The sequence below is a fragment of the Excalfactoria chinensis genome, chromosome 1 (genome assembly GCF_039878825.1).
Source record: "Excalfactoria chinensis isolate bCotChi1 chromosome 1, bCotChi1.hap2, whole genome shotgun sequence".
NCBI classification, from domain to species: Eukaryota; Metazoa; Chordata; class Aves; order Galliformes; family Phasianidae; genus Excalfactoria; species Excalfactoria chinensis.
In genome coordinates, this window is record NC_092825.1 from 72,679,014 (window position 1) to 72,699,125 (window position 20,112).

The window sequence follows — 20,112 nt, forward strand, 5'->3', positions numbered from 1 at the left end:
TTGTGGTTTACATAGATAATTCTCATAGTTTAACTCAAAAGAGCAACTATTTTGAAACATAACTTAAAGAATTAGAAAACCCTAATGTTTGGGTAGTCAAATGAAACTCTTCTAGGCTCCAACCAAGAACCAAAACTCCTGGCCTTCACATTTAAGAAATTACACACCCTTGATAGAGAATTTTTTCTTCTTAACATACTTCTATTATGGCACAGTAATCAGAACAGAGACAGCTTCCTTTGTGGTTTCTCTGGAAAGGCTGAAATATAAACCATTCCCACTGCCCCATCTGTCTTTCTGCAGCGTTCCCCATCTCCCATGTACTGCTGTTGCTGGAAAGAAGCGTGACAAGCTTAAGATGGAGGATGAGGAAGGCTACACCACATTAAATTTACGACTCCCAGCTTCAGTTATTACTGATGGATACTCAAGCAATAACAAATGTCCTACATTAAGTACTCCAGCCAAATGTGTTACAGTAGACAGTAAGTAAATACGGAAATCAGTTATCTATCTAAATAGGGACGTTACATGAATTAGCATGTTCATCTTGATTGCTCTAGGATCCTTCAAAACTTTACAGTATATTCTTATATAAATTTTTATATAATTTTTCATCAAAAAAAGCAGTCTTGTGTGATGTATTAAGACTTTGAGGTCTATTATTTACGCCAATTATTTTGCTCTATTTATGTGAAAGAAGACAAATTCTGCCTTTATATAGGTTTTATTGCTTTGGTAAGACTCATTTGGTACAGCAGGGTACTACAAGAGTGGAAGGCAGTCTTTGGAAATTGAAGGAGTTTGCTCAGCCAGTGTGAGTAGAAAGCTGCCCTGCTTTTCAGTCATAGCATGAATGCAAGCTTATATGGGAGAGTGTTTTTATTTGTTCAAAGTTTTTCTGTAAGGAAAATGAGTGCTAAATGAAGTAGTTCAAAGCTTTTCTATAAGGAGACTGAATGTTAAATAAGATAGTGTATCGTGCCTGTGGAATGCCCGAGTCCATAAGAAGGCAACTTGAATAAAATTGGAACTTAAGGAACAAGCTTTTGTGTGAAAGAACTGATGCTAATCATATTTTGAACAGAATAGTCATAGAATAAACTAATATAACTCTGGTGCTGTTTGGAATAGATTCAGGACTATTTTCTGAAAATGAAGGGGATGGATAAGCTGTTGGCAAGCAAAAGCCAGGAAAGCAGGGATAAATATTAGGTAGTCTGGTCTAAAGGCAGAGTTTCCCAGAAGGAAACATGGTGGCAGGCTCAGAAAACTTGAATGTCCTCTTTTTGGACATAAAGGACATGTAGATAGACTTATGTACCAATTAAGTTAAGAGTAATCACCATAGTTAATATTTCCCAGTCTCCATCTAGAAGGGGCTAGCTAGCAAGCTAGCTAGCTTGAAGACTGCTTAAGTTGCTCAGTCTGCTTGAATTTTGGAAACCTCCGGGCATGGAGACCTCACAGTCTCTGTGTGCACTTATTCCAGTGTGGAAGGGCAGAATTCTTTTCGTTCACATCTAATCAGAAGTTCTTCTGATGCAAATTGTGACTGCTGCATTATACCCTTTTCTGTGCCTCTGAAAAGAGTGTGGCTCCACCTGTGAAACTCTTCAACTATGCAGTAGGTGTGACCTATCTTATCCATCTTAGTGGTTCTCTGCTGGACTCTGTATAGTTAGCTGACATCTCTCTTGACTGAGAGGCCCCAGCACTGGATGTGTTACTCCAGATGTGGCTTCATTGCTGCTAAGCAGAGCAAAATAATGTCTTTCAAGCTGCTGCCTACAATCTTGACAGTGCAGCACAGTGTTGGTCAACTTTCTCTTTCAATAAAGGCACACTGGTGACTTGTGTTCACACTGTACATCAGGACCTTGAAGTCTTGATCAATATACCTGTCTTCTACTCAGTCACTTCTCCTGCTGCACTGGTTAATGGAGTCGTACTGTTAGAAGTAGAGGAGTTTGCATTTGTCTTTTCTGAGCTCTGCTATGCTTACAGCTCATTCCTGCTTTAAAAAAGCATCTCTGCCCTCCAGTACACCAGTCACTACCCACAGTGTAGTGCTCTGTCTTGTGCAGACTTTTGGAATGGCCTTAACCAGCAAAGGTTAGAATCATCTTTCTCAACTGTGGCTATGTAAGTTTAAGCTACCCAGTCCAGGTAACATCTGGAGACCTCTGGAGGGTAATACTTCTCACCTTATAAAAACTTTTTCCTTGGATGACTCAAATAATAGTACTTGGCATATGTAACCTATAGAGTGTGGATTGGACTTGGAAAAATAGAATAGAAAATTGTAGATCACTACTTCACAAAATAATTATATATGAAAATATTTTAATGAGAGAATAGCCAGCTTTAAATTTCTGAAGGACTGTATTCCTGATGGGGCACTGAACTCCAATGGAAATTTGGAGAAAGAGCCTGCAGAAGGATACACAGTTTAATGCTGAAACATTGCAAGCATTTTGAAATCCCAATCAGAGTGCCTAGAATTTTTTATCTAAAACTAGATGGTAACTTTTTTCCTTTGTGATGAAATCTTAAGAGTTTGTTTTATTATTTCTAGAATTGTGGAAATTTCAGAACTTAATTTACTTACCTACCTTCTGAGAAGAGATTTTGCTTAGAAACACGTAAGCTGCAGTTAATACAAATTGTCAGTGGATATATTGATATTTCTAGAAACAAAAACAAAACACATAAACAAAAAACTAGAAATTGAGGACAGTGATAACAAAAACTTTGTAGTAAGTAAAGGAGAAGCTCTATGGAAGAGATAAGGTGGTGATGTCAGAGAGCAGGTAACGCCACTGTGTGGTGAGGAGGCCTTTTTGTTGCTGAATTCTTTTCTTGTTTGTTCCAGGAGTCTCTGCCTCATCTGCCATAAGGCAACCAGCAACCTTTGCCTTCTTCATTTTGAGCCTGGTACTTCTCACAGGCCTGGTGGTCTTACTGTCCCTGTGTAAGTACTGTGGTGTCCCGAGGTATTGCTGTGGCAATTATTTACTTCCAGCAGTGCAACTACTTTGTCTGTTTATGCTGACCATCCCTCCAAACACCTGTGGAAATAATGTAACAAGAATGGAAGATTCCCTGCTCCATAGTGCATCTGTACATGTCACTTGGAATGACTTCAGTCTGTATTCACAGCCTCAACCCCACCCCACACTGACTGGCAGAAAAGCTTCCAGGTGCAACAGAAATTCCACAGCACTTAAAGGAGTAACCAAGCAGTGAAGGTCTGAATCCTTCCTCAGATGCTTAGTTTTTGTAACTTATATTGATCTCCTTGGCTACACAGTGCGCCCAGTGACCATTACTGCAATGTTTCACTTACCATTCCTACCTTCTCAAATTGCAAGTTTCATGCAGGGATGACAGTCTTGATTACAGTATAAGCATTTCAAATTTTCTGTTGAAGGTGATGCTACAGTACATGCGAAAGAAAAGTGAGTTCAAGCTTCTTTTCAGCATGAGGGATTCTTTTGCAAGTGCCCAGGGCAAACACTAAACTTAGTCCATGACTGTCCGCTCAGAAACACTTCTGTGAGTTTACCCTCCAGTGCGTCCCAAGCTGAACCACTTGAATGAATATGCATATGGTTATGAATACGAATACGAATGAATAAAATCATTTATACCTTTGTTTAGGTCACTTTTCAAATTCTCCAAGGGTGGAGCTGCCACCATTTCCTTTTTCAGTGCTGAACCTTGATGAAGAGCCCTGTTGGTGACCAACATGAATATCTCAAGTCTTAATTTGTTATGGTTGCCCACTGTCGTATTACTTTGTGCTCTCCAGGGCAGTTTTGTTCCCTTTTTGTAAATGTCCTTTGAGTAGCTGTCGACACCTATTAAATCCATTTGCAATTAATTCACATTTGGCTGAAAATCTCCTTCACCCCACTCCTTTGGAAAAAAAAAAAATGAAATGCAACCAACATGCAGGCTGGATACGCAAATAAACCAGACAAAAATTGTAAGAATGCCAAAAGCTATGACTTAAAATTATTTTTCAAGAAAAAGCTGATAAGAATTTTCATTCCCTTCAGTTTTTCAGGAATACAAGGATCCTGAAGAAGAAAAGAAGCTGCAGGCCATGAGGGAAGCACTGTGTTTTGAAAGGAAGGCAAAGAATGGTAAATGTAGTTGCTATGTAAGTAAGCCTGAATCATCCACTTTCAGAGCCCATTGACTGAGAGGCTGTAAAACCATGGGGAAAATAACCTGTACACCTACTGTCTGCTTTTAAGTGTGGTGGTATTTGAGATGTGGACATGTACAAACTAACATGTAAAAGAACTTGTCTCTCACAGGCCTCCAGATATCACAGTTGATTCATAACTACCCTTAATCTTCTTTCCTCAGTCAAGCCTGCAGTTAAAGCCCCAGTGTTACTTGCAAATCTGCGAGAACTTTCTCTCTGATTTTTAGAAACAGAATGTGCTCTCTGTCCAGCAAGTTGGAAAAGCAGTGAAGTCGGCAGCTGCTTCTACATTTCAAAGCAGAAGAAAACATGGAAAGAAAGCCAGGAGTTCTGTTCAACAAGAAACTCCACTCTTCTTGTGCTGAAAGACAAAGTAAAGATGGTACAGTCTTAATCTCGTGCTTCCTTTATGTCACATGTGTTTTAACTTCAAGAAAAGTGGCAGTGAGAAAACAGTTTGCTCATTTACAGGGCCTTAATTTGAATTCTCTGTGTCAAGCGGTCTTCCTGAAAATTACAGGATTTTCATGACTTGTAACGCTTTCTAAATTGGGTTATCAAGAATAACACACAATTTATGAAATACCTTAATTAGCTTATCCCTAGATTTTCACAGAAACAATAGATTGCATATTGTCAGCATGGTCAGGATGCCTAGCACTCAGAGCATATATCATAGTATCATAGTATCGTGCGAGTTGGAAGGGACCTTGGAGATCATCGAGTCCAACTCCCAGGATTTGAGCCCCTCTGTGTAGCAGAGCAGCACTTCTACCACTTGCACCACAGGGGGGATTCAAACCCGGGCCCTCCGGTGCTGCAAGCAGCACTTTATACCACTGCGCCACCAGGGGCACACAATATCAATATTATCTCTTTCCACAAGTTTTGTTACTGAGAATCATCAAACCTACATCTACAATTGATCTAGAGTGGCCAATATACCATGCTGTCATTTGTTGTATAAAATGGCAGTCCAGTTAAACCCTTCATAGACCAGCACTATTGACAGCACAAAGGCTAGACAGCAGTATATTATGACTGAATAAGGGTTAGGGAATTAATAGTTTTAGATAATCTTCTTAATTTTGTTATTTTTGTTGACTATTGAAAAATCAGTAGTTTCCCATTCTGTACTCACGCATCTAGGTAGCTCTTTTTCACAAGCTATTAAGCTTACACAAAGCTCAAAAATTATTTGCTTTTGGCTACATAAAACTTTTGTAAGGAAAATGCTTGAGTGAAAATCCCTCCTTTTCTCAGATGGATTTAATTTCAAATGTGAGTTCTCAGCTCTCTTACTTTAACGCTTAAAATACCCATTTGGATTTATTTTTTATTTTTTTAATGCAAATCAGCTGAATAGACACAAGTAGAGAACTGATACATTACTGAGCCTAGCAGAACCGAGAGCAGTGAATCTGGTAAAGGGTCTCAAAATCAAGAGTTATGGGGAGCCTAGAGAAGAGGAGGATAAGGGAAGACTTCTTCACTCTCTTAGAACTCCCTGAATGGAGGTTGCAAGAAGGAAAATGTTGGTGTCTTTTCTCTGGTGCCAAAGTGATAAGATGTGATGCAACAGCCTGAAGTTGCACCAGGAGAGGTTTGGAGCAGCTGTTCAGAAGAACTTCTTCATGGAAAGGGTGGTTAGGCATTGCCCAGGGAGGAGAAATTTCTTCCCTCCCCATATGTGGAGATTTAAGGGATGTATGCATGTAGCACTTAGGGACACAGTTTACTGATAGACTTCATAGGGTTAGATGATGGTTGGTTTGATTATCTTAAAGATCTTTTCAACTTGAAGTTTCTATGTAAAATTTTCTTCTCAACTTTAAACTTTCTATGATTCTATGATCCTGAGCTTATAATCCTTGTCCACATTGCTGGGCAATACCTGATCACCATGCCTTAAATGACTATTCAAGAGATGATGTTGGTATACTATATAAATCCATGTGTGGTTTGATGACACTGGGTGGTTGTTTTATCTTCCATGTTTGGTATGTACCAGTGGACCCTGACTAAAACTAGGCCAAGTTAATCTAGTTGTAGATTTTCGATTTTGGATGAGTCCCTAAGCATGCTACTAAGCAATGGTTTCTGGAGGATCTGAGCAGGTTAAGATGCTTTATACAGTTCAATAAATAAAGATATTTGAATGATCCTATAGTCAGAGCAGCCAGCATTGTATCGTGGAGAACAAGAATAGGCAACAGGTTACTCATACATATGAGCAATTGCAATTTGGTTTCAGAAACTTCACAGCTGGAAGATACAGGAATTTGAGTCTTATTTTTGAAATATCATTGTGATGATTTTCCCACTGCTACAGGTCTCTCTGCCATACGATTCACAGTTTTATTGGGTTGGATTATCGTACATATCTGAAAGAAATGGCTGGTTCTGGGAGGATGGAACAGCTCTTTCAGGAGAAGCCAAAGCCTGGTAAGACTTCATAACTGGTGTGGTTCTGTCTGACAGACCCTAGTAACATGCAATAAACTTACAGTTACTCTTACTTTCCCATGTTTGCCACATGTGCAATGATGAAGGAGCATGGTGATGATCATATCTGCTATAGGGCTAAACAACAGCTCGGTCACTGGCTGTGGACCCAAAAGGGACTAACAAAATAGCTCCAAGTGGTAAATAACTCTACATTTCAGTGGCAAATCAGTATGATTACAAATCCAAATACAGAGAACATAATATCACTGGGACATTATTAATTCCTGTCTTTTAATTTTCTAGGACTGTATTACGTGAGCACACCTTCTGTGCCTCCTTATATGGACAGATTATTTATGCCAGTAACTCCTGTTCAACAAAGCAATCCTGGATCTGTGAGAAAGGAGCCATTCAATTTGCCTGAAGAAGCACTGTGAGAAGGAACATGGATTCTATCACTGTTAGATACCGTTTCTAGGAACTAGGTGTTTTCAATGTAGTTTTATTTTTGTTTGTTTATCATGCAGTTTTCTCAGAACGTTAATTCAAACAGACAAGTCAACAAATATTAAACTTCCTCTTTGCCAGCACGTAGGTTCATAAATGAGAGAAAAATACTATAAAGCTTCAAGCTACAAGCCTAGGAAGCAACTTTAAAGGGTTAGCAACAGTCCAGTAATAATTCTTACACAAATTTCTAGAAGGACAACCACACATACTCACAGGGCCATATATTTATTGTTCTTCTGTTAGAATTTCTACTTTCCTCAGCACTCAACAGCTGCCAGTCCTAAACCACTCCATCTACATCCTTGATGATTTTACCCACTGAATTACTGCACACACTAACAACATAATCCTGTTATAGTTTGCCAAGTCATGCTCTTGTTCCAAAATCAGTTCTTCCGGTTCTTCCCTTCTTTGAGGTATAGAAATACAGAATGAACACAAGGTTCTATTTACCAATAAAACTCTTTTTTCATATGCATTAATATCTATAGAAACAAAAGGACATTTTTGGAAGAGTACAGGAAATCCCTGGAAGAAATCTCTTTGAAAATTAGAGTCAAATGTCATGCGCAGATTAAAATATCACCTAAATGAAACTGCAGTGCTATAATAAATATAATTGCTGTGCAAATAGTAGTAAGGATAACAATGACATGCTTTATTGACAGATAACCTCAATGAGTACTCAAGCTGGTGCAGTGTCTGTTGCCACAAATCTTATTTATGTTCTTTGGTTGTATCCACACTGTTTGGGATCTCTGAAGCACCAGATACATAATATGTGTCATATACTATTAAAGTATTTGTCACACTTCCTGGAACAAAACAATGCTTCTAGATTTCTGGGTGGAGTTTCATGGCATGAGTTCCTTGAAGTTTGTGTATGGAAATAATGGATGGATGTTTTACATCATACATGAAACATTCCTTAAATATATGTATATGTGTGTGTGTGTGTGTGTAATAGTACTCGGAGACCTTCCTTAAAATAAGTTAAATACAATTCTGTCTTTAATAATCATAATTTCCTTTGAAAATGATATCAAAGACTGAAGCAGTTCCTTCAAAAACAACCAAAACAACCAGGCCTCTACCTAGCGTGCTGAAATGAACTGAATTAATTCACAGTACTCAGTAGAGCCGAGTCCTAATGTATGGATACTGGAGGTTTTCAGAACAATTCTCTTCTGTGATTCTGTTCTATGAGATACCAGGTGAACTATCTAGTATTCATTGCTATTGCAATAAAAAGTGCATATCTGAAAGCAGGGTGCAATATTTCATCCATTCAAAGGTTTCAGCTCCTTCAACTTGAAAGAAAAAATTCACAGGTGGCAACTAAGCTGCTTTGTTTTGCCCCCCTTTCATTTATAAAACCAAATATGACTAACACTTGTTCTGTTGGTTGGTTGGTTGGTTGGTTTTCTTAGCAGTCTGTTGCATGAATTTGCTTGATAGCTGCATTGTGAAAAGAAGTGTTAGACCCCAGGTTTCCTGTTAATTGCTTGCTAGGCGCTAGAGTGGGGAATGTTATTACTGTGGGGAACGTATGAATCAGTTCTCAAGTGCTAAATATGAACACAGAGGAAGAAGATAGATACTCTCATCTAAACCATCTGCCACAAGGGCCATCCAGACACTGTCTCTGAATATCAGTGAAGGTGTGACTCTTTGAACTTGCTGTGCCATGCTATTCAGTGGCAATAGAAATGGTATCTCCTTATTAGGATCTACTTTAGTAAATGAGAAAAATATGTAATTGTAGGATTCATGTTTATTTCTGTGCACTATTTCATTGCTTTGTTTTTTGTTTTTTTTCCTGACAAGAATAAGCATGCAAGAATGTGAAAATAAAGTGTTGCCCTAAATTTCTGTAGAAAAAAGACAAGTGGCTTTGGATTCAGATTCTGAAGTCTGGAATCGGTTCTAATGTGATTTGTTTTATTTATTGTTGAAAGTGCTACAGACATTAGATGATCTGACTTCAACAGAAAAAAAGCTTTCATGCTTTGTCCTCTATTAAAGACTGCCGAAGTGTCAGACAGGTGCCTTAGAATCATAAAATGGCCTGGGTTGAAAAGGACCACAATGATTCTGCAGCTTATTTAAACTTCTTCAGCTTTTCCCGCTAAGGAGATTATTTGCTTAAATTTATCCCAGATCATTTTTGTTTAGAGTATACTTTATTTCCAAGCATAACCATGGTAGTCAAGCTGAAGTCCCTATACCTACTATCAGTTGGATTGGCTCCTGTGCTAACAGTGTATTGTATATATTGTTTTTGCTATGTCCATTTCAGATCTTCTTGACTACAAACTTTCTTTATTATAATTAAGAGAAATATTGCCTGTAATTTTATTTCACCAAATTCTTCACAATTTACAACTGGAACTTTAGAAGTCCCTTCCAAATGTTCAATCTAATCAACACTTGGTATCATAATTTGGGCAATTGTCACGGAGTTCTCTCTAGAGCTCTCTCGTGACAGGGGAACAAACCCAGGGGAGCAGGAACAAAAGTACCTCCCTTCCCTAACAGCGCGGCGCGGCCACGTGCGCTCCGGGAGAGGGGAAGGGAGACCGCGAATAGGTCTAGAAGGAGAAGAGAAAAAAAAAAAAAAAAAAAAAAAAAGAAAGAAAGGATGATCTAAGAACGAACGGCAGTTTAACAAACTCCGTAACACTAAACAACAACGAGAGAATTTCAACAATGAGAAAACCAAATCCCAATCTCATCGACGGGCTGTGGGAGGCGGGAAGTTCCGACCACGCTGTCTCCTCGCAAGGAGCCGGGCCAGAAACTCCATCCCCTTCCCGATCTCCCCTCCGGTGCCGCTCCACACATGCCCATTTAAGGCGGTCCACAGAAAAAAAAAAAAAAAAAAAAAAAAAAAAAAAAAAAAAAAAAAAAACTTGTCCCCTTAATTCCCATTATCCTACATGATGTTTTGATGTGGAATTCCAACACCAACCAAATTACAAAACCATAACAGTAATTTTAAAACAACAGACTGGTTTGCAGTATTTTGCAAACAGTTTTACCAGAAACACGAAAATTTATTTGTGCAATTCAATACTCCAAATACAAGCACACAACCAAAAACATCAGCGGTTCCTCTTGTGGACACTTCAATCTATATATGTCAGCCCTTCTTTCCAGTCACAGGTTCTGTTCATTCTCTTAATTCAGTGTGAAGATGAATAATCTTTATTTTCCAGTGAATCTTCTCTTTCTCAGTATTAGGGTCTTTGGAGGCTTTAGCTCATGTATAGTGTGCCCGCCTCTCCTTCTGTAGTTCTCACTGCTGTTTTGGCAATCAGCAGTAGTGTCGACCTGGTTTATGCTAATTGAGAGCAAATCAAATCATATTAACTAAGACATGGCTGAAAAGTGTAAGGCTAGGAGAGGTGCTTCTTTGGCTGCAGGAAAGGTTGACTGAATCAAAATAGCCAGCATTTAACCCAACATGAGTGACTCCTTCCCCTGTGTCACTGTTTTTGCAGCTCAAAGTTAAAGCTCATTTTCAATCCTAGGCTATTAAGTTCACGCATGCTAGGCTTGTATATGGGCAATCACTGGTGGACAAAGAAATACTGAAGAGGAAATGAATACCTACATTAGTTCCTACAAGAGTTTATGACTAACAAATAATTAGACAGTGATGCTGATTATTTTACAAGGGATTACTTTTATCCTTCTACCCAATAAAATGTTTTTTAAATGAGCTTCTAAAATAAAAGAAAAAGCATTTCTGTTGGTTTTGTTACTTGATGAACCATTTAAGACAAAATTTTCTATTGAATTTTATTCTGACATTTCAATTCTGAAAGGACTGTTGTGCTCATTTTGGTGATTTCAAGGAAAATCTTTTCCTCTGATTATTAATGCCCTGGTTGCAACGAGGAGCTCATCTATGCATGGACACATTCTCAGTTGCTGGGAAAAGCTCTCCAAATCCTCTCTGCTACCAGGACTCCCCAACAACTGTGTATCTGGACGAAGGTAGTATATTAGGGCAATTTGTTATGTATCTTTCTCAGTTACCATCACTATCCTCGTTTCATAATGGTTAGGTGAATTGCCTTGTTCTGTTTTATTCTTGTTGTATCATTTCACTTACTATCTCACTGTTTAACACTTAAGATAAATTTCTTTACCTTGGTGTCTGTGACCTTTTTAGTGACCTCATCCACTGTTGTTTTGCTTTGCTTATTTTAAGGGCTTTCGTGACACAGAAATACCAGAGGTTGTTTACAATCAGCAGAAGTTAAAACAGTTTCAGAACAGTATTTAACTCTCATGTATATGCATAGAAATCACCAGTTCTCAATTCATGGAACAAATACTTAGTTACCTAGTTTGGAGAATAAGTCCTTTCTCTGGAAATAAATAAAAAAAAAATTAAATTTAAAAAAAAAAAAAAAAAAAGGAAGAGAAGAGGTGAAGAGGAACTGATGTTACTTTTAGATTATGTCTAAACAACTATTTGATGTTTTTCAGTAGCAGAGACATTTGCTTCCTGGCTTTATTCCACAGTGATTAATGTTCAGAAAATCTAGCTAGAACGGTTTCCCAGTCTCACTTTCTAAGATGACAAGGAGAACTGAAGATAAAATGAAGTAGAAACCATACTTATCCCCTTTGCTTATTGCTTATGAGTACATCATGCTTGTCCTGAAGGGGTAACTCATGGTCTTGTCACAGCCACTGTCCATTACTGGGACATGAATAAATCCAGGTTTCTCATCTGTTGTTCCAAGTATGTCTGCACTGTAAAAGGCAGTGAACTGAAAAAATCAAGTGAACTAATGGGGAGTCAGGTGGAAAATTTACATACCAGAGAACAACGCTGTGCTCCTAGGCTGGTTGAGGCCCAGCAGTAATCTAGGCTCAGTTACACGTGACATGTGATAATTCCCTCCTTCTAGCAAGAATGATTAGTGGAGCAGAGCAGCATATCATTTGCTGGGTTGCCATTGCATCCAAGGCAGAGTCACAGCTGCTCTATGTACTTTCAAACTTCAGGTACATGGATGTATTGTGGAAAAACTTAACTAGTTTCTGATTTATTGTATATGACACTACTGCATCAGCCTAAATACTATTGGTCTCACCAGCTGTGTGTGAATTTCTGGGACAAAAGGAGAGCATCAACTAGCATAGAGTCCCAGACTTATCTAAAAGTGGAAAAACTGGGTGCAGTGACTTAGACTCCATTATCTGGGCAGACACAAATAGACCAATAAATGCCAGTTTCCATGAGTGTCTTGTTTTTTCTTCCATAAGATGATGCTTTTGGATCTTCTGTCATACCTTCTCACAATAACTCTTATGCAAAGAGAATGAAATGTAGAAGTGTTCTGCTTCTTTGCACACAGTTCATTCAATAAATACCTATTTTTGCTTTGCAAGAAACAGAATCCTTTCAGATTATTAAATATAAAAAAAGTCTTGGTAATGACTTGCCACACCTGCAAAAGTATCAGGGAGGCCTTGTGAGTCCCAGATGTGTTCTACATTTTACATTTTTAAATGCCTCTGGGGAAGTATTTGGTATGACTAATCAAGCTGGCTTCATAATGTAACACTTCATAGAAGAGTAAGCAGTAATTTCTCAACAAACTCCGAGAGCAGTACAGTGACATGTTTTCAGTGCTTTAAGTTTTATTCCCATTTAAGATCATACTACGTAATAAATAAAAGAACAGCCTTGACATCCACCCCTTGGTAAAACCAGAACATGATAGCTGACAGAAGACACGAGCATATTCTTACCACATTCAAACATGCTTTGACTGGTATCCAAGGAAGGATACATGGAAATCACACAGCCTACTATGGCTTTGACTCTTAGATTTTAAACAATGATTTAAAAAAAAAACAAAAAAAAAAAACAGTGAAAATTCAATGATGGGATATTTTGGTTTGTTTTAACAAGTCTGTAGGAGTCTGATCGCATTTTTAAAACCTTTTGAAAGTCAGTAAGGGAAAATATGAAGAGAAAGTTTACTTCAATATAAGATAGAGACAAAATAGAGAGATAACTGAGGCAAAATAACAAGAGACAGTGAAGAAATTTAAATAATCATTGGACGGCAGGCTAGCAGGGCAGCAGATAAATTACTGGAAGCACAGTATTAATGGCAATGCCATATAAATAGAAACAGAGTCATCACTAAAACTTAACAAGAATGAGTTATGCTTTTGGAGGAGTCACTTCATACTGCATTGATACTGTTTCTTTATAATTACTTAATCATTTTATCTGATTTTTTTTCAATTTGTTTTTTTTTAGCATTTGAAACTCTGAATTTCATCTAAAAAACTGGTGGTAATCTATTGAATCATGAGAAAAATCCCCTGAAAAACATGGATAATTTGCACTTCTTTTCTGCATTGAATCCCACCAGTTTTAAAGGCTGTCCATACAAGAAAAGCTATTTTATATTTATTCAGTTTTTTTGTTTGTTTGTTTGTTTTTTCTTTTATAAGTCACAGAATCATAGAAACATTAAGTTGTCTGAGTTGAAAAAGACCTTAAAGATCATCTGTCTCCAACTCCTCTTTTATGGGCAGGAATATTTTCTACTGGAATTCCAATAATACACAAGAGACTTTAAGAAGAAGGAGATAAAAGAAAATTATCCATATGCCAAATCGATACAAAGCCAATCACTCATGCTTCTCTTTCTTATCTATCTACCAAAACACAGAAACCTTTCAGTATAGTTTTGAAACTAAAAGAAATGAGAGAGTGAAAAAAAGAAAGAGAAAGAAAAAGAAAATAAAATAACCCATCTCACACTAATGCATGTTTACACTGCACCACTACATTTATAATTAGAGAACGGTAAATGGTTTTTAGTCTCCTTGTGAGAATATGTAACATTCATGAATCCATTGGTTCTGCTCTGCAACTCTAGAATGCATCAACATGGCTAATGATTCACTAGATTAAAGTGATTGCAATATTGAGCAACATGTCTCAGTAGATGCTTTCCTGCCTTTAACATATACAGCAGTCCCAGGCAGCTCCCAAACATGAATAGTAACACATTATTACAGAGCATTATTTTTTCTGTCTTAGCTATTCAAAAGAGAAAGAGAATACAAGTTTTAAAAAGCACTATTCTGAGTAATCATGAGAAGTAACAGAAATACAAAACAGTTCTATAAATGAAAAAAAAACTATCGGATTGTTGAATTGAATGTTCTTATTGGCTGTTGGATATATACATAGTATCCATGATAAGAGAATCAGCATGGATCCCCTGCATAGTGCAGCATTTGGAGGGATTTGTCTGACCACACAGAACGCTCAGGACTGGGACCTGTGAGAGAGAAGTGAGCAGAGTGGTAATTGCAGAACTGCCATAGCAGGAGACTAGTGGCGGAGCCTTAAAATTGAGAACACAGTAGGTGCTGTATATGTGCATACATACATCATTCAGTATAGAATTACATATTATATTGCAAAAACTTTCATTTCAGCAGGAGATGTTGATCACATGGCCAATTTTGGTAGATCGAACCTACAGAATTAGGACAACATGAGTGAAGGGGCAGAAAAGGTCCTGGAGGAGGGAGAATAATCTGACCTCCAATTAAACAGATCAGTAACATGACCTTCAACCCACTCACCCTCAGGGTAGGGGGAGGGGAAAAGAATAATTTGGAATGAGCAAATTCAGACCCTTTCTGCTCTTAGAAGGGCAGGGTTAGGTCTGCAGAGATCTCTTGATGCCCTTTACTGAGCTAGTTCAACATCTAAAGAACAAACTCGTGGCCACCACTTTTCTCCTGATCTGACTGGAAGGTTTTAGAGATCCCTTCAAAAGAGGGAACGAAATATACCAAGAAAAAAAAACAAAGGAAACAGGCAGAAACAAACAGGAGCCGTCAGTGACAAAGAGCAAAAAGAGGAAAGCTAAAACTTCAAGGGCAGAGACCAGGGACAGACCCAGAGGCAGACAGAAAGAACTAATGTGGGAAGAAGAGATGGGATTCAACACACAAGAAGGAACCTGCTCCTTCTCCTAATCAGTGGACTGGAGAGGATGAACAGAAGCTAGGAAGGAAGAAAGATACCAAGTAGCTTGAGACAGCAAAAGGCCACAGATCCACCCCATAGGGATGCATAACTCAGTCATTTTCTGCTTTGTTTTAGGATGTTTCTTATGGGTAAGTCACATCAAGTTCTTTTTAACACAGTCTGTAATGTGGAGTTATGTGGGAAAGCTGCGGGCGTGTTAGCAACTGGTGATAACAGGAATTTCTGCAGTACTAGACAGAGTTGGGCATAGCAAGGGTAAGCATGGAGAAGAGAATACTTGCTGCAGTTCCTGGGGTGGTACCACAGAAATCAATGTACCAAGGCAGAATGAGAAGGGTAGGAGTGTAATATGTAGCAGAAGTGTTTAGGGCTTCAAATATTTGATCACTGAGAATGATTTATATCTGTAGCATGACAGTTTTTGGTGGGGAAAGAGAAAGTTGTGGTCAGTGTGAAGGAAACTGGGGTCTTCACTGCAAATAACGTCAAGTGGGATTTTGTTGACTATGTGAAGTTAAGATGTGAAAATGTGGTTGGAATCACAGTAACTTCAAATCTAGATCAGAATATACAAGAAAATTACTAAAGATAACAGAAAATCCTTTTCATAGGAAATTCAGACTGGTAACAGTCTATGTAACTGAGATAAAGGCTGAATATCTTGTTTTGCTCCTTCTAGTTCCCCAAAGTAAGAAGTGAGGAAGGGTGTCTCAATGCTGAATTGTGAGTATTTGTAGGTATTGTGCTCTTCTAAGAAAACCGTGAAAGGTAAAGACATAACTGTTATGATACGGGGACAGACATTTTCCAGAAAATCTTGTTTACACTGTGACTGTTGAAAATTTAGATAAGATGTCCCTTGCTTTTGAGGTGAATTGTGTTGATTGCTACCTATTCAGCACACTGATCCTGCAGTACCATTTCAGCTTCCTGTTTGGATAACTGTTATGATAAAGAGCATTCTGGAGTAATTCTGTAGTTGATGCCCTTGAGTCAGACAGTGTTCAAGAGGCATTTGAACATTGCCTTCATTAATATGCTTTAAGTTATGGTTTATCCTGAAGAGGTCAGACAGTTGGACTACATGATCTTTGGGGGGGCCTTCCAACTGAACTACTCTATCTATTCTTAAAAAATAAAAATAAAAATAAAAATAAAAATAAAAATAAAAATAAAAATAAAAATAAAAATAGGTTTCTGTTTTATTAAAGAAATGTATTTAAAAAATACACAGGCAAGGTCTGCTGACTGAAACGAAAGGAACATACAATACAGCATCCAGAATGTGCCCACAGTATAAGGCCAGAAAGAAATAAAAAAGAAATTCAGGGAAAAAAAACAAAAACAAAAACAAACCACAAAAAGTAAAACGATAGTATTTGACAGACTAAATGATGAAAAAATGTTAAAGTAAGAAAGTTTAGAAATTACATGATATAGATCCCTAAGGTGTGAAAATAGACTTGGTTAAGCCCAAATATCAGGTTAACATTTAAAAGATAAAAACCAAACAGAAGAACTCACCTCTAACAGGAAGATCAATGAGGTTGGACAACTGTTTCCTATACAAATTACTATAGGTTTCTCATCTTTTATGCCATTTACAATCTGGATGTTAAGTGTGGAGTGTGAGGGGAGCTTGAAGGGAATGCTGTGGGAGATCTTCCTATTTTGTTGTTCTATGTCTGATTATTTTTTCTCCTCAGCTGTTCAGGTACAGAGTGGATCCGTCTGTGGTATATTTGGTAAGATGGCATATGATTACTTAAAATATGTGCATCACTGGGCAATTCTAGCCACAAATAGTGGGATTTAATGGGATCTTGTAACTCATTCAAGTGTGGTGCTACTCTCTCTTCCCCTCTATGCCTTGTAATGCTCTACAGTAGCAGTGTATCCCCTTAGCCATTGCGTTGTCTTTGGCAAACACTGACTTGCCATCACAGACATTTTTATTTTTAATTGCATGTATAATTGTAAGTATAATATTAATAAAGCTTCCATGTCATTATATGCCTTTTAAAAGGCCCATTTTTAAAAATAGTTTCATTCTGATTCCTTAGTAATGCAGTTGTTGGGCATCTACAAGGCTGCATTAGTAAGAGTGAAGCCAGCACGTGGAGAAGTTACGATTCTTCTCCTCCACTTGTAACTCATAAGGACACTTCTGGAATACCTAGCTTGGTTTTGTTTCCCAAGTCAAAAAAGAGGTGTTGACAAACTGGAGCAACAACGACTGGATCCATCAAACTGGCTAGGTGACATGATGTATAAGGAGGAACTAAGTTTATTCGTCCTGGAGAGGGTTAAGAGGTAGGGAGAAAGGAGTTTAACTGATGTTTTCCACTGTATGGGAGATTGGTAATCACAGCCTGAACCTGATTAATCAGCTGAGGCAAGTATGGGGTCAGCTGTGGGAGCACAGGTGAGAGTGATGTAGCTGCGCTCCCGGAAGGGGTGGAGCTTGACTCCACCTCCTCTAGACCTCATTTAAGGGCTGACTCCCTCTGAGGCAGTATCTCTTGGAGATCACTCACCAGTGAGGACTGCCCCAGCTTCTGCAGCCAAGGCACCACCACTGGTGAGTTTTCCTTTACTTATTCCTTCTGTGCATTTGCTACCATCTGTATATTAACAAAAAATACATCCACTCACTAAGGTAGGTCTAGATTGATGGTAGAGCCATAGTTTTCTCAGAGGTACATAGCAAAAGGATCTGAGGTCACGGATCAAACTGTATCCAGGAAAACTGATTAGACAAGGAAAAAATGCTTACCTCAAGGGAATGTTACATAGAAACTGGTGCCTGAAAGGGACATGGCATCCCCTTTTCTGGAGACTATCAAACTCTATTGAAAAAGGCTCCAAATGATTGTGTCTAGCTTTGATATTAGCTATGCCTTAAGCAACAAGACATTTTAATATGTCTCCTCCAAAAAAAAAACCTTTCTGTCTATATTCAGTTTTCTCTCTTCTTCCAGGCTAGTGGTTGTGATCAGTGGACTGCTGCTGCTGTGTGGCTTGGTTTCTGTCTGCATGAGATGCTGTTTCACTCACTGCCTTCAGACTGGGGAAGAATCAGGTCCTCAACCCTATGAGGTCACTGTCATTGCTTTTGATCATGACAGCACTCTCCAGAGCACCATTACCTGTGAGTTGGCTTTGTCGATACTGGGTACCTCAGCACACCCTGATGTGGGGGTTGCACTATAAAATGTCCAGACTGAGGCATCTCAAGTCCCTCAGTGGGCTTGCAGAGGGATGTCCCAGGCAGAGTGCTAGGAATGTGGCATCTGTAAATACTATAAATTAAGGTACTCACCAGGCCTTATGTAACAAATATGGTCAGATGGTGAACTGTTTGTAAGATGTGTTTGGGTAGACTAAGGGCAGCTACGAGATCCCTGATGGCATGAGAAGAAGGAATAATTATGGAATGTTGCTGATGGAGCTTCATTCCTCCCTTTAGAGGAGGACCAGGGGGCAGGAAAACATTCAGGCCACAGGGAGAGAAAAGCTCATGCACTGCAAATATACCCTTCCCACTTTAATTGTACGGTGCTTTCAGGATGAGGCAAATAGCTTCTTTCTCCTTCTTTTCAGCTCTCCATTCGGTATTTGGGCCAGCTGCCAGAAGGATACTAGCAGTGGCACACTCCCACAACACTGTGCAGGGCACGCCACCCCTCACAACATCAGACACCCCTCCAGTCTATGAGGAAGCTCTACACATGAGCAGGTTCACCGTTGCCAGGGCAGAGCAGAAAGTGCTAGACCTGGATCCAGCGACAAAAGAAAAACTGCAGATGTCTGCCGAGGACAAGGATGTCCAGCCAGTCCCTGCAGGACAGTAGTGCTTACATTTACCGAACAGCAGTAAAATATAGAACAGTAACATTCTGAGAGTAGTTCTTGTGGTCAGGGATAGGAACATCAGATTAACCTCCTAAGTCTAATGAAAAAGGGGAAAAAAGAGACTATAATTCTGGATGGTTCTAGATGCAGTGTATTTGGATAGCTCCTTTTCACACCTTGAGATAACTGACCATTGGCAATCCCTAGATCCATTAATTATACACACACATCACCAGATTCACAGATTGCACATATGCCAGTCTAAATTTCCTGGGGATGGCAGAGGTTTTCAGAGCAGAAAAAACAATATGAAAAGGTGTTACAACCAATATTAAAACCAAACTCCAGGAGAGCACCAACCATTCACAGTAAATTAAAGAAAAAAAAAAAAAAAGAGGCTACATGTACATAATCCGCACATAAGCGAGCATAGTAGTATTTACAGTTTCCTACATGCTCTACAGGATATATAGGAGTACTCTTGTCTTGAATATAATATATAGCAATTCCAACATAGCAGTTATAAGCTTTGGTATTTGAATTGAAACTATGATGTGTGCAATAACAAATCAAACAATAGGAGAAGAAAGAACTCTGTCATTAAAATAAAGCTTAATTACGTTTTGCCTTCATATTGTATCACTTATTATTCCTACCACTGCTGTCAAAATTAAATCAGACTAAATAAGATGATTTAAAACATTTAAGCCATTTCTCAGATATAAATAATCTGTGAGTCTTTCCTGATCCATGAAGATATGATTAATCAGGAATAAATATTCATCAAACTGCTTGGATGAGCACTGTTATGGGCTAACTATGAAAAGTTTAATTCAACTGGATACTCATGAGAAAGTGACAGCTGAATTACAGTGGTGTTGCCTGTACCCCAGGTTCTGCAACTGAAAACATTAAAAGGAGAATAACATCAAATACAAAACAATAAGCAGTCATTGTTTATTTTATTTCAATACTTTAGTTAATAATTACTTTATCTGTTAATGATGATGTGAATGCAGAGGTCACA

At 38.4% G+C, this 20,112-nt stretch overlaps 2 protein-coding genes across 2 annotated transcripts; both read left to right on the forward strand.

Annotated features, from left to right (window-relative positions):
- Window positions 1-358: 358 nt before the first annotated feature.
- Window positions 359-7,091, forward strand: KLRD1 (killer cell lectin like receptor D1). Its single transcript, XM_072326654.1, has 6 exons — window positions 359-485; window positions 2,876-2,974; window positions 4,065-4,151; window positions 4,447-4,601; window positions 6,552-6,664; window positions 6,971-7,091. Exons 1-6 carry the CDS (start codon window positions 359-361, stop codon window positions 7,089-7,091), a joined length of 702 nt encoding a protein of 233 aa, XP_072182755.1.
- Window positions 7,092-11,094: 4,003 nt separating this feature from the next.
- Window positions 11,095-19,868, forward strand: TMEM52B (transmembrane protein 52B). The gene is made up of 6 exons (XM_072335796.1): window positions 11,095-11,179; window positions 15,309-15,358; window positions 15,910-15,953; window positions 16,937-16,975; window positions 18,194-18,381; window positions 18,834-19,868. Exons 1-6 carry the CDS (start codon window positions 11,095-11,097, stop codon window positions 19,082-19,084), a joined length of 657 nt encoding a protein of 218 aa, XP_072191897.1. The 3' UTR covers window positions 19,085-19,868.
- The last annotated feature ends 244 nt before the right edge of the window (window positions 19,869-20,112 follow it).

Coding starts and splice junctions, on each gene's coding strand:
- TMEM52B (XM_072335796.1), top strand. CDS start 11,095: ATGGACACATTCTCAGTTGCTGGGAAAAGCTCTCCAAATCCTCTCTGC. Junction 11,180..15,308: donor AACTGTGTATCTGGACGAAG/GTAGTATATTAG, acceptor TCCACCCCATAG/GGATGCATAACTCAGTCATT. Junction 15,359..15,909: donor TTTTAGGATGTTTCTTATGG/GTAAGTCACATC, acceptor TGCTCCTTCTAG/TTCCCCAAAGTAAGAAGTGA.
- KLRD1 (XM_072326654.1), top strand. CDS start 359: ATGGAGGATGAGGAAGGCTACACCACATTAAATTTACGACTCCCAGCT. Junction 486..2,875: donor CAAATGTGTTACAGTAGACA/GTAAGTAAATAC, acceptor TGTTTGTTCCAG/GAGTCTCTGCCTCATCTGCC. Junction 4,602..6,551: donor TGAAAGACAAAGTAAAGATG/GTACAGTCTTAA, acceptor CCACTGCTACAG/GTCTCTCTGCCATACGATTC.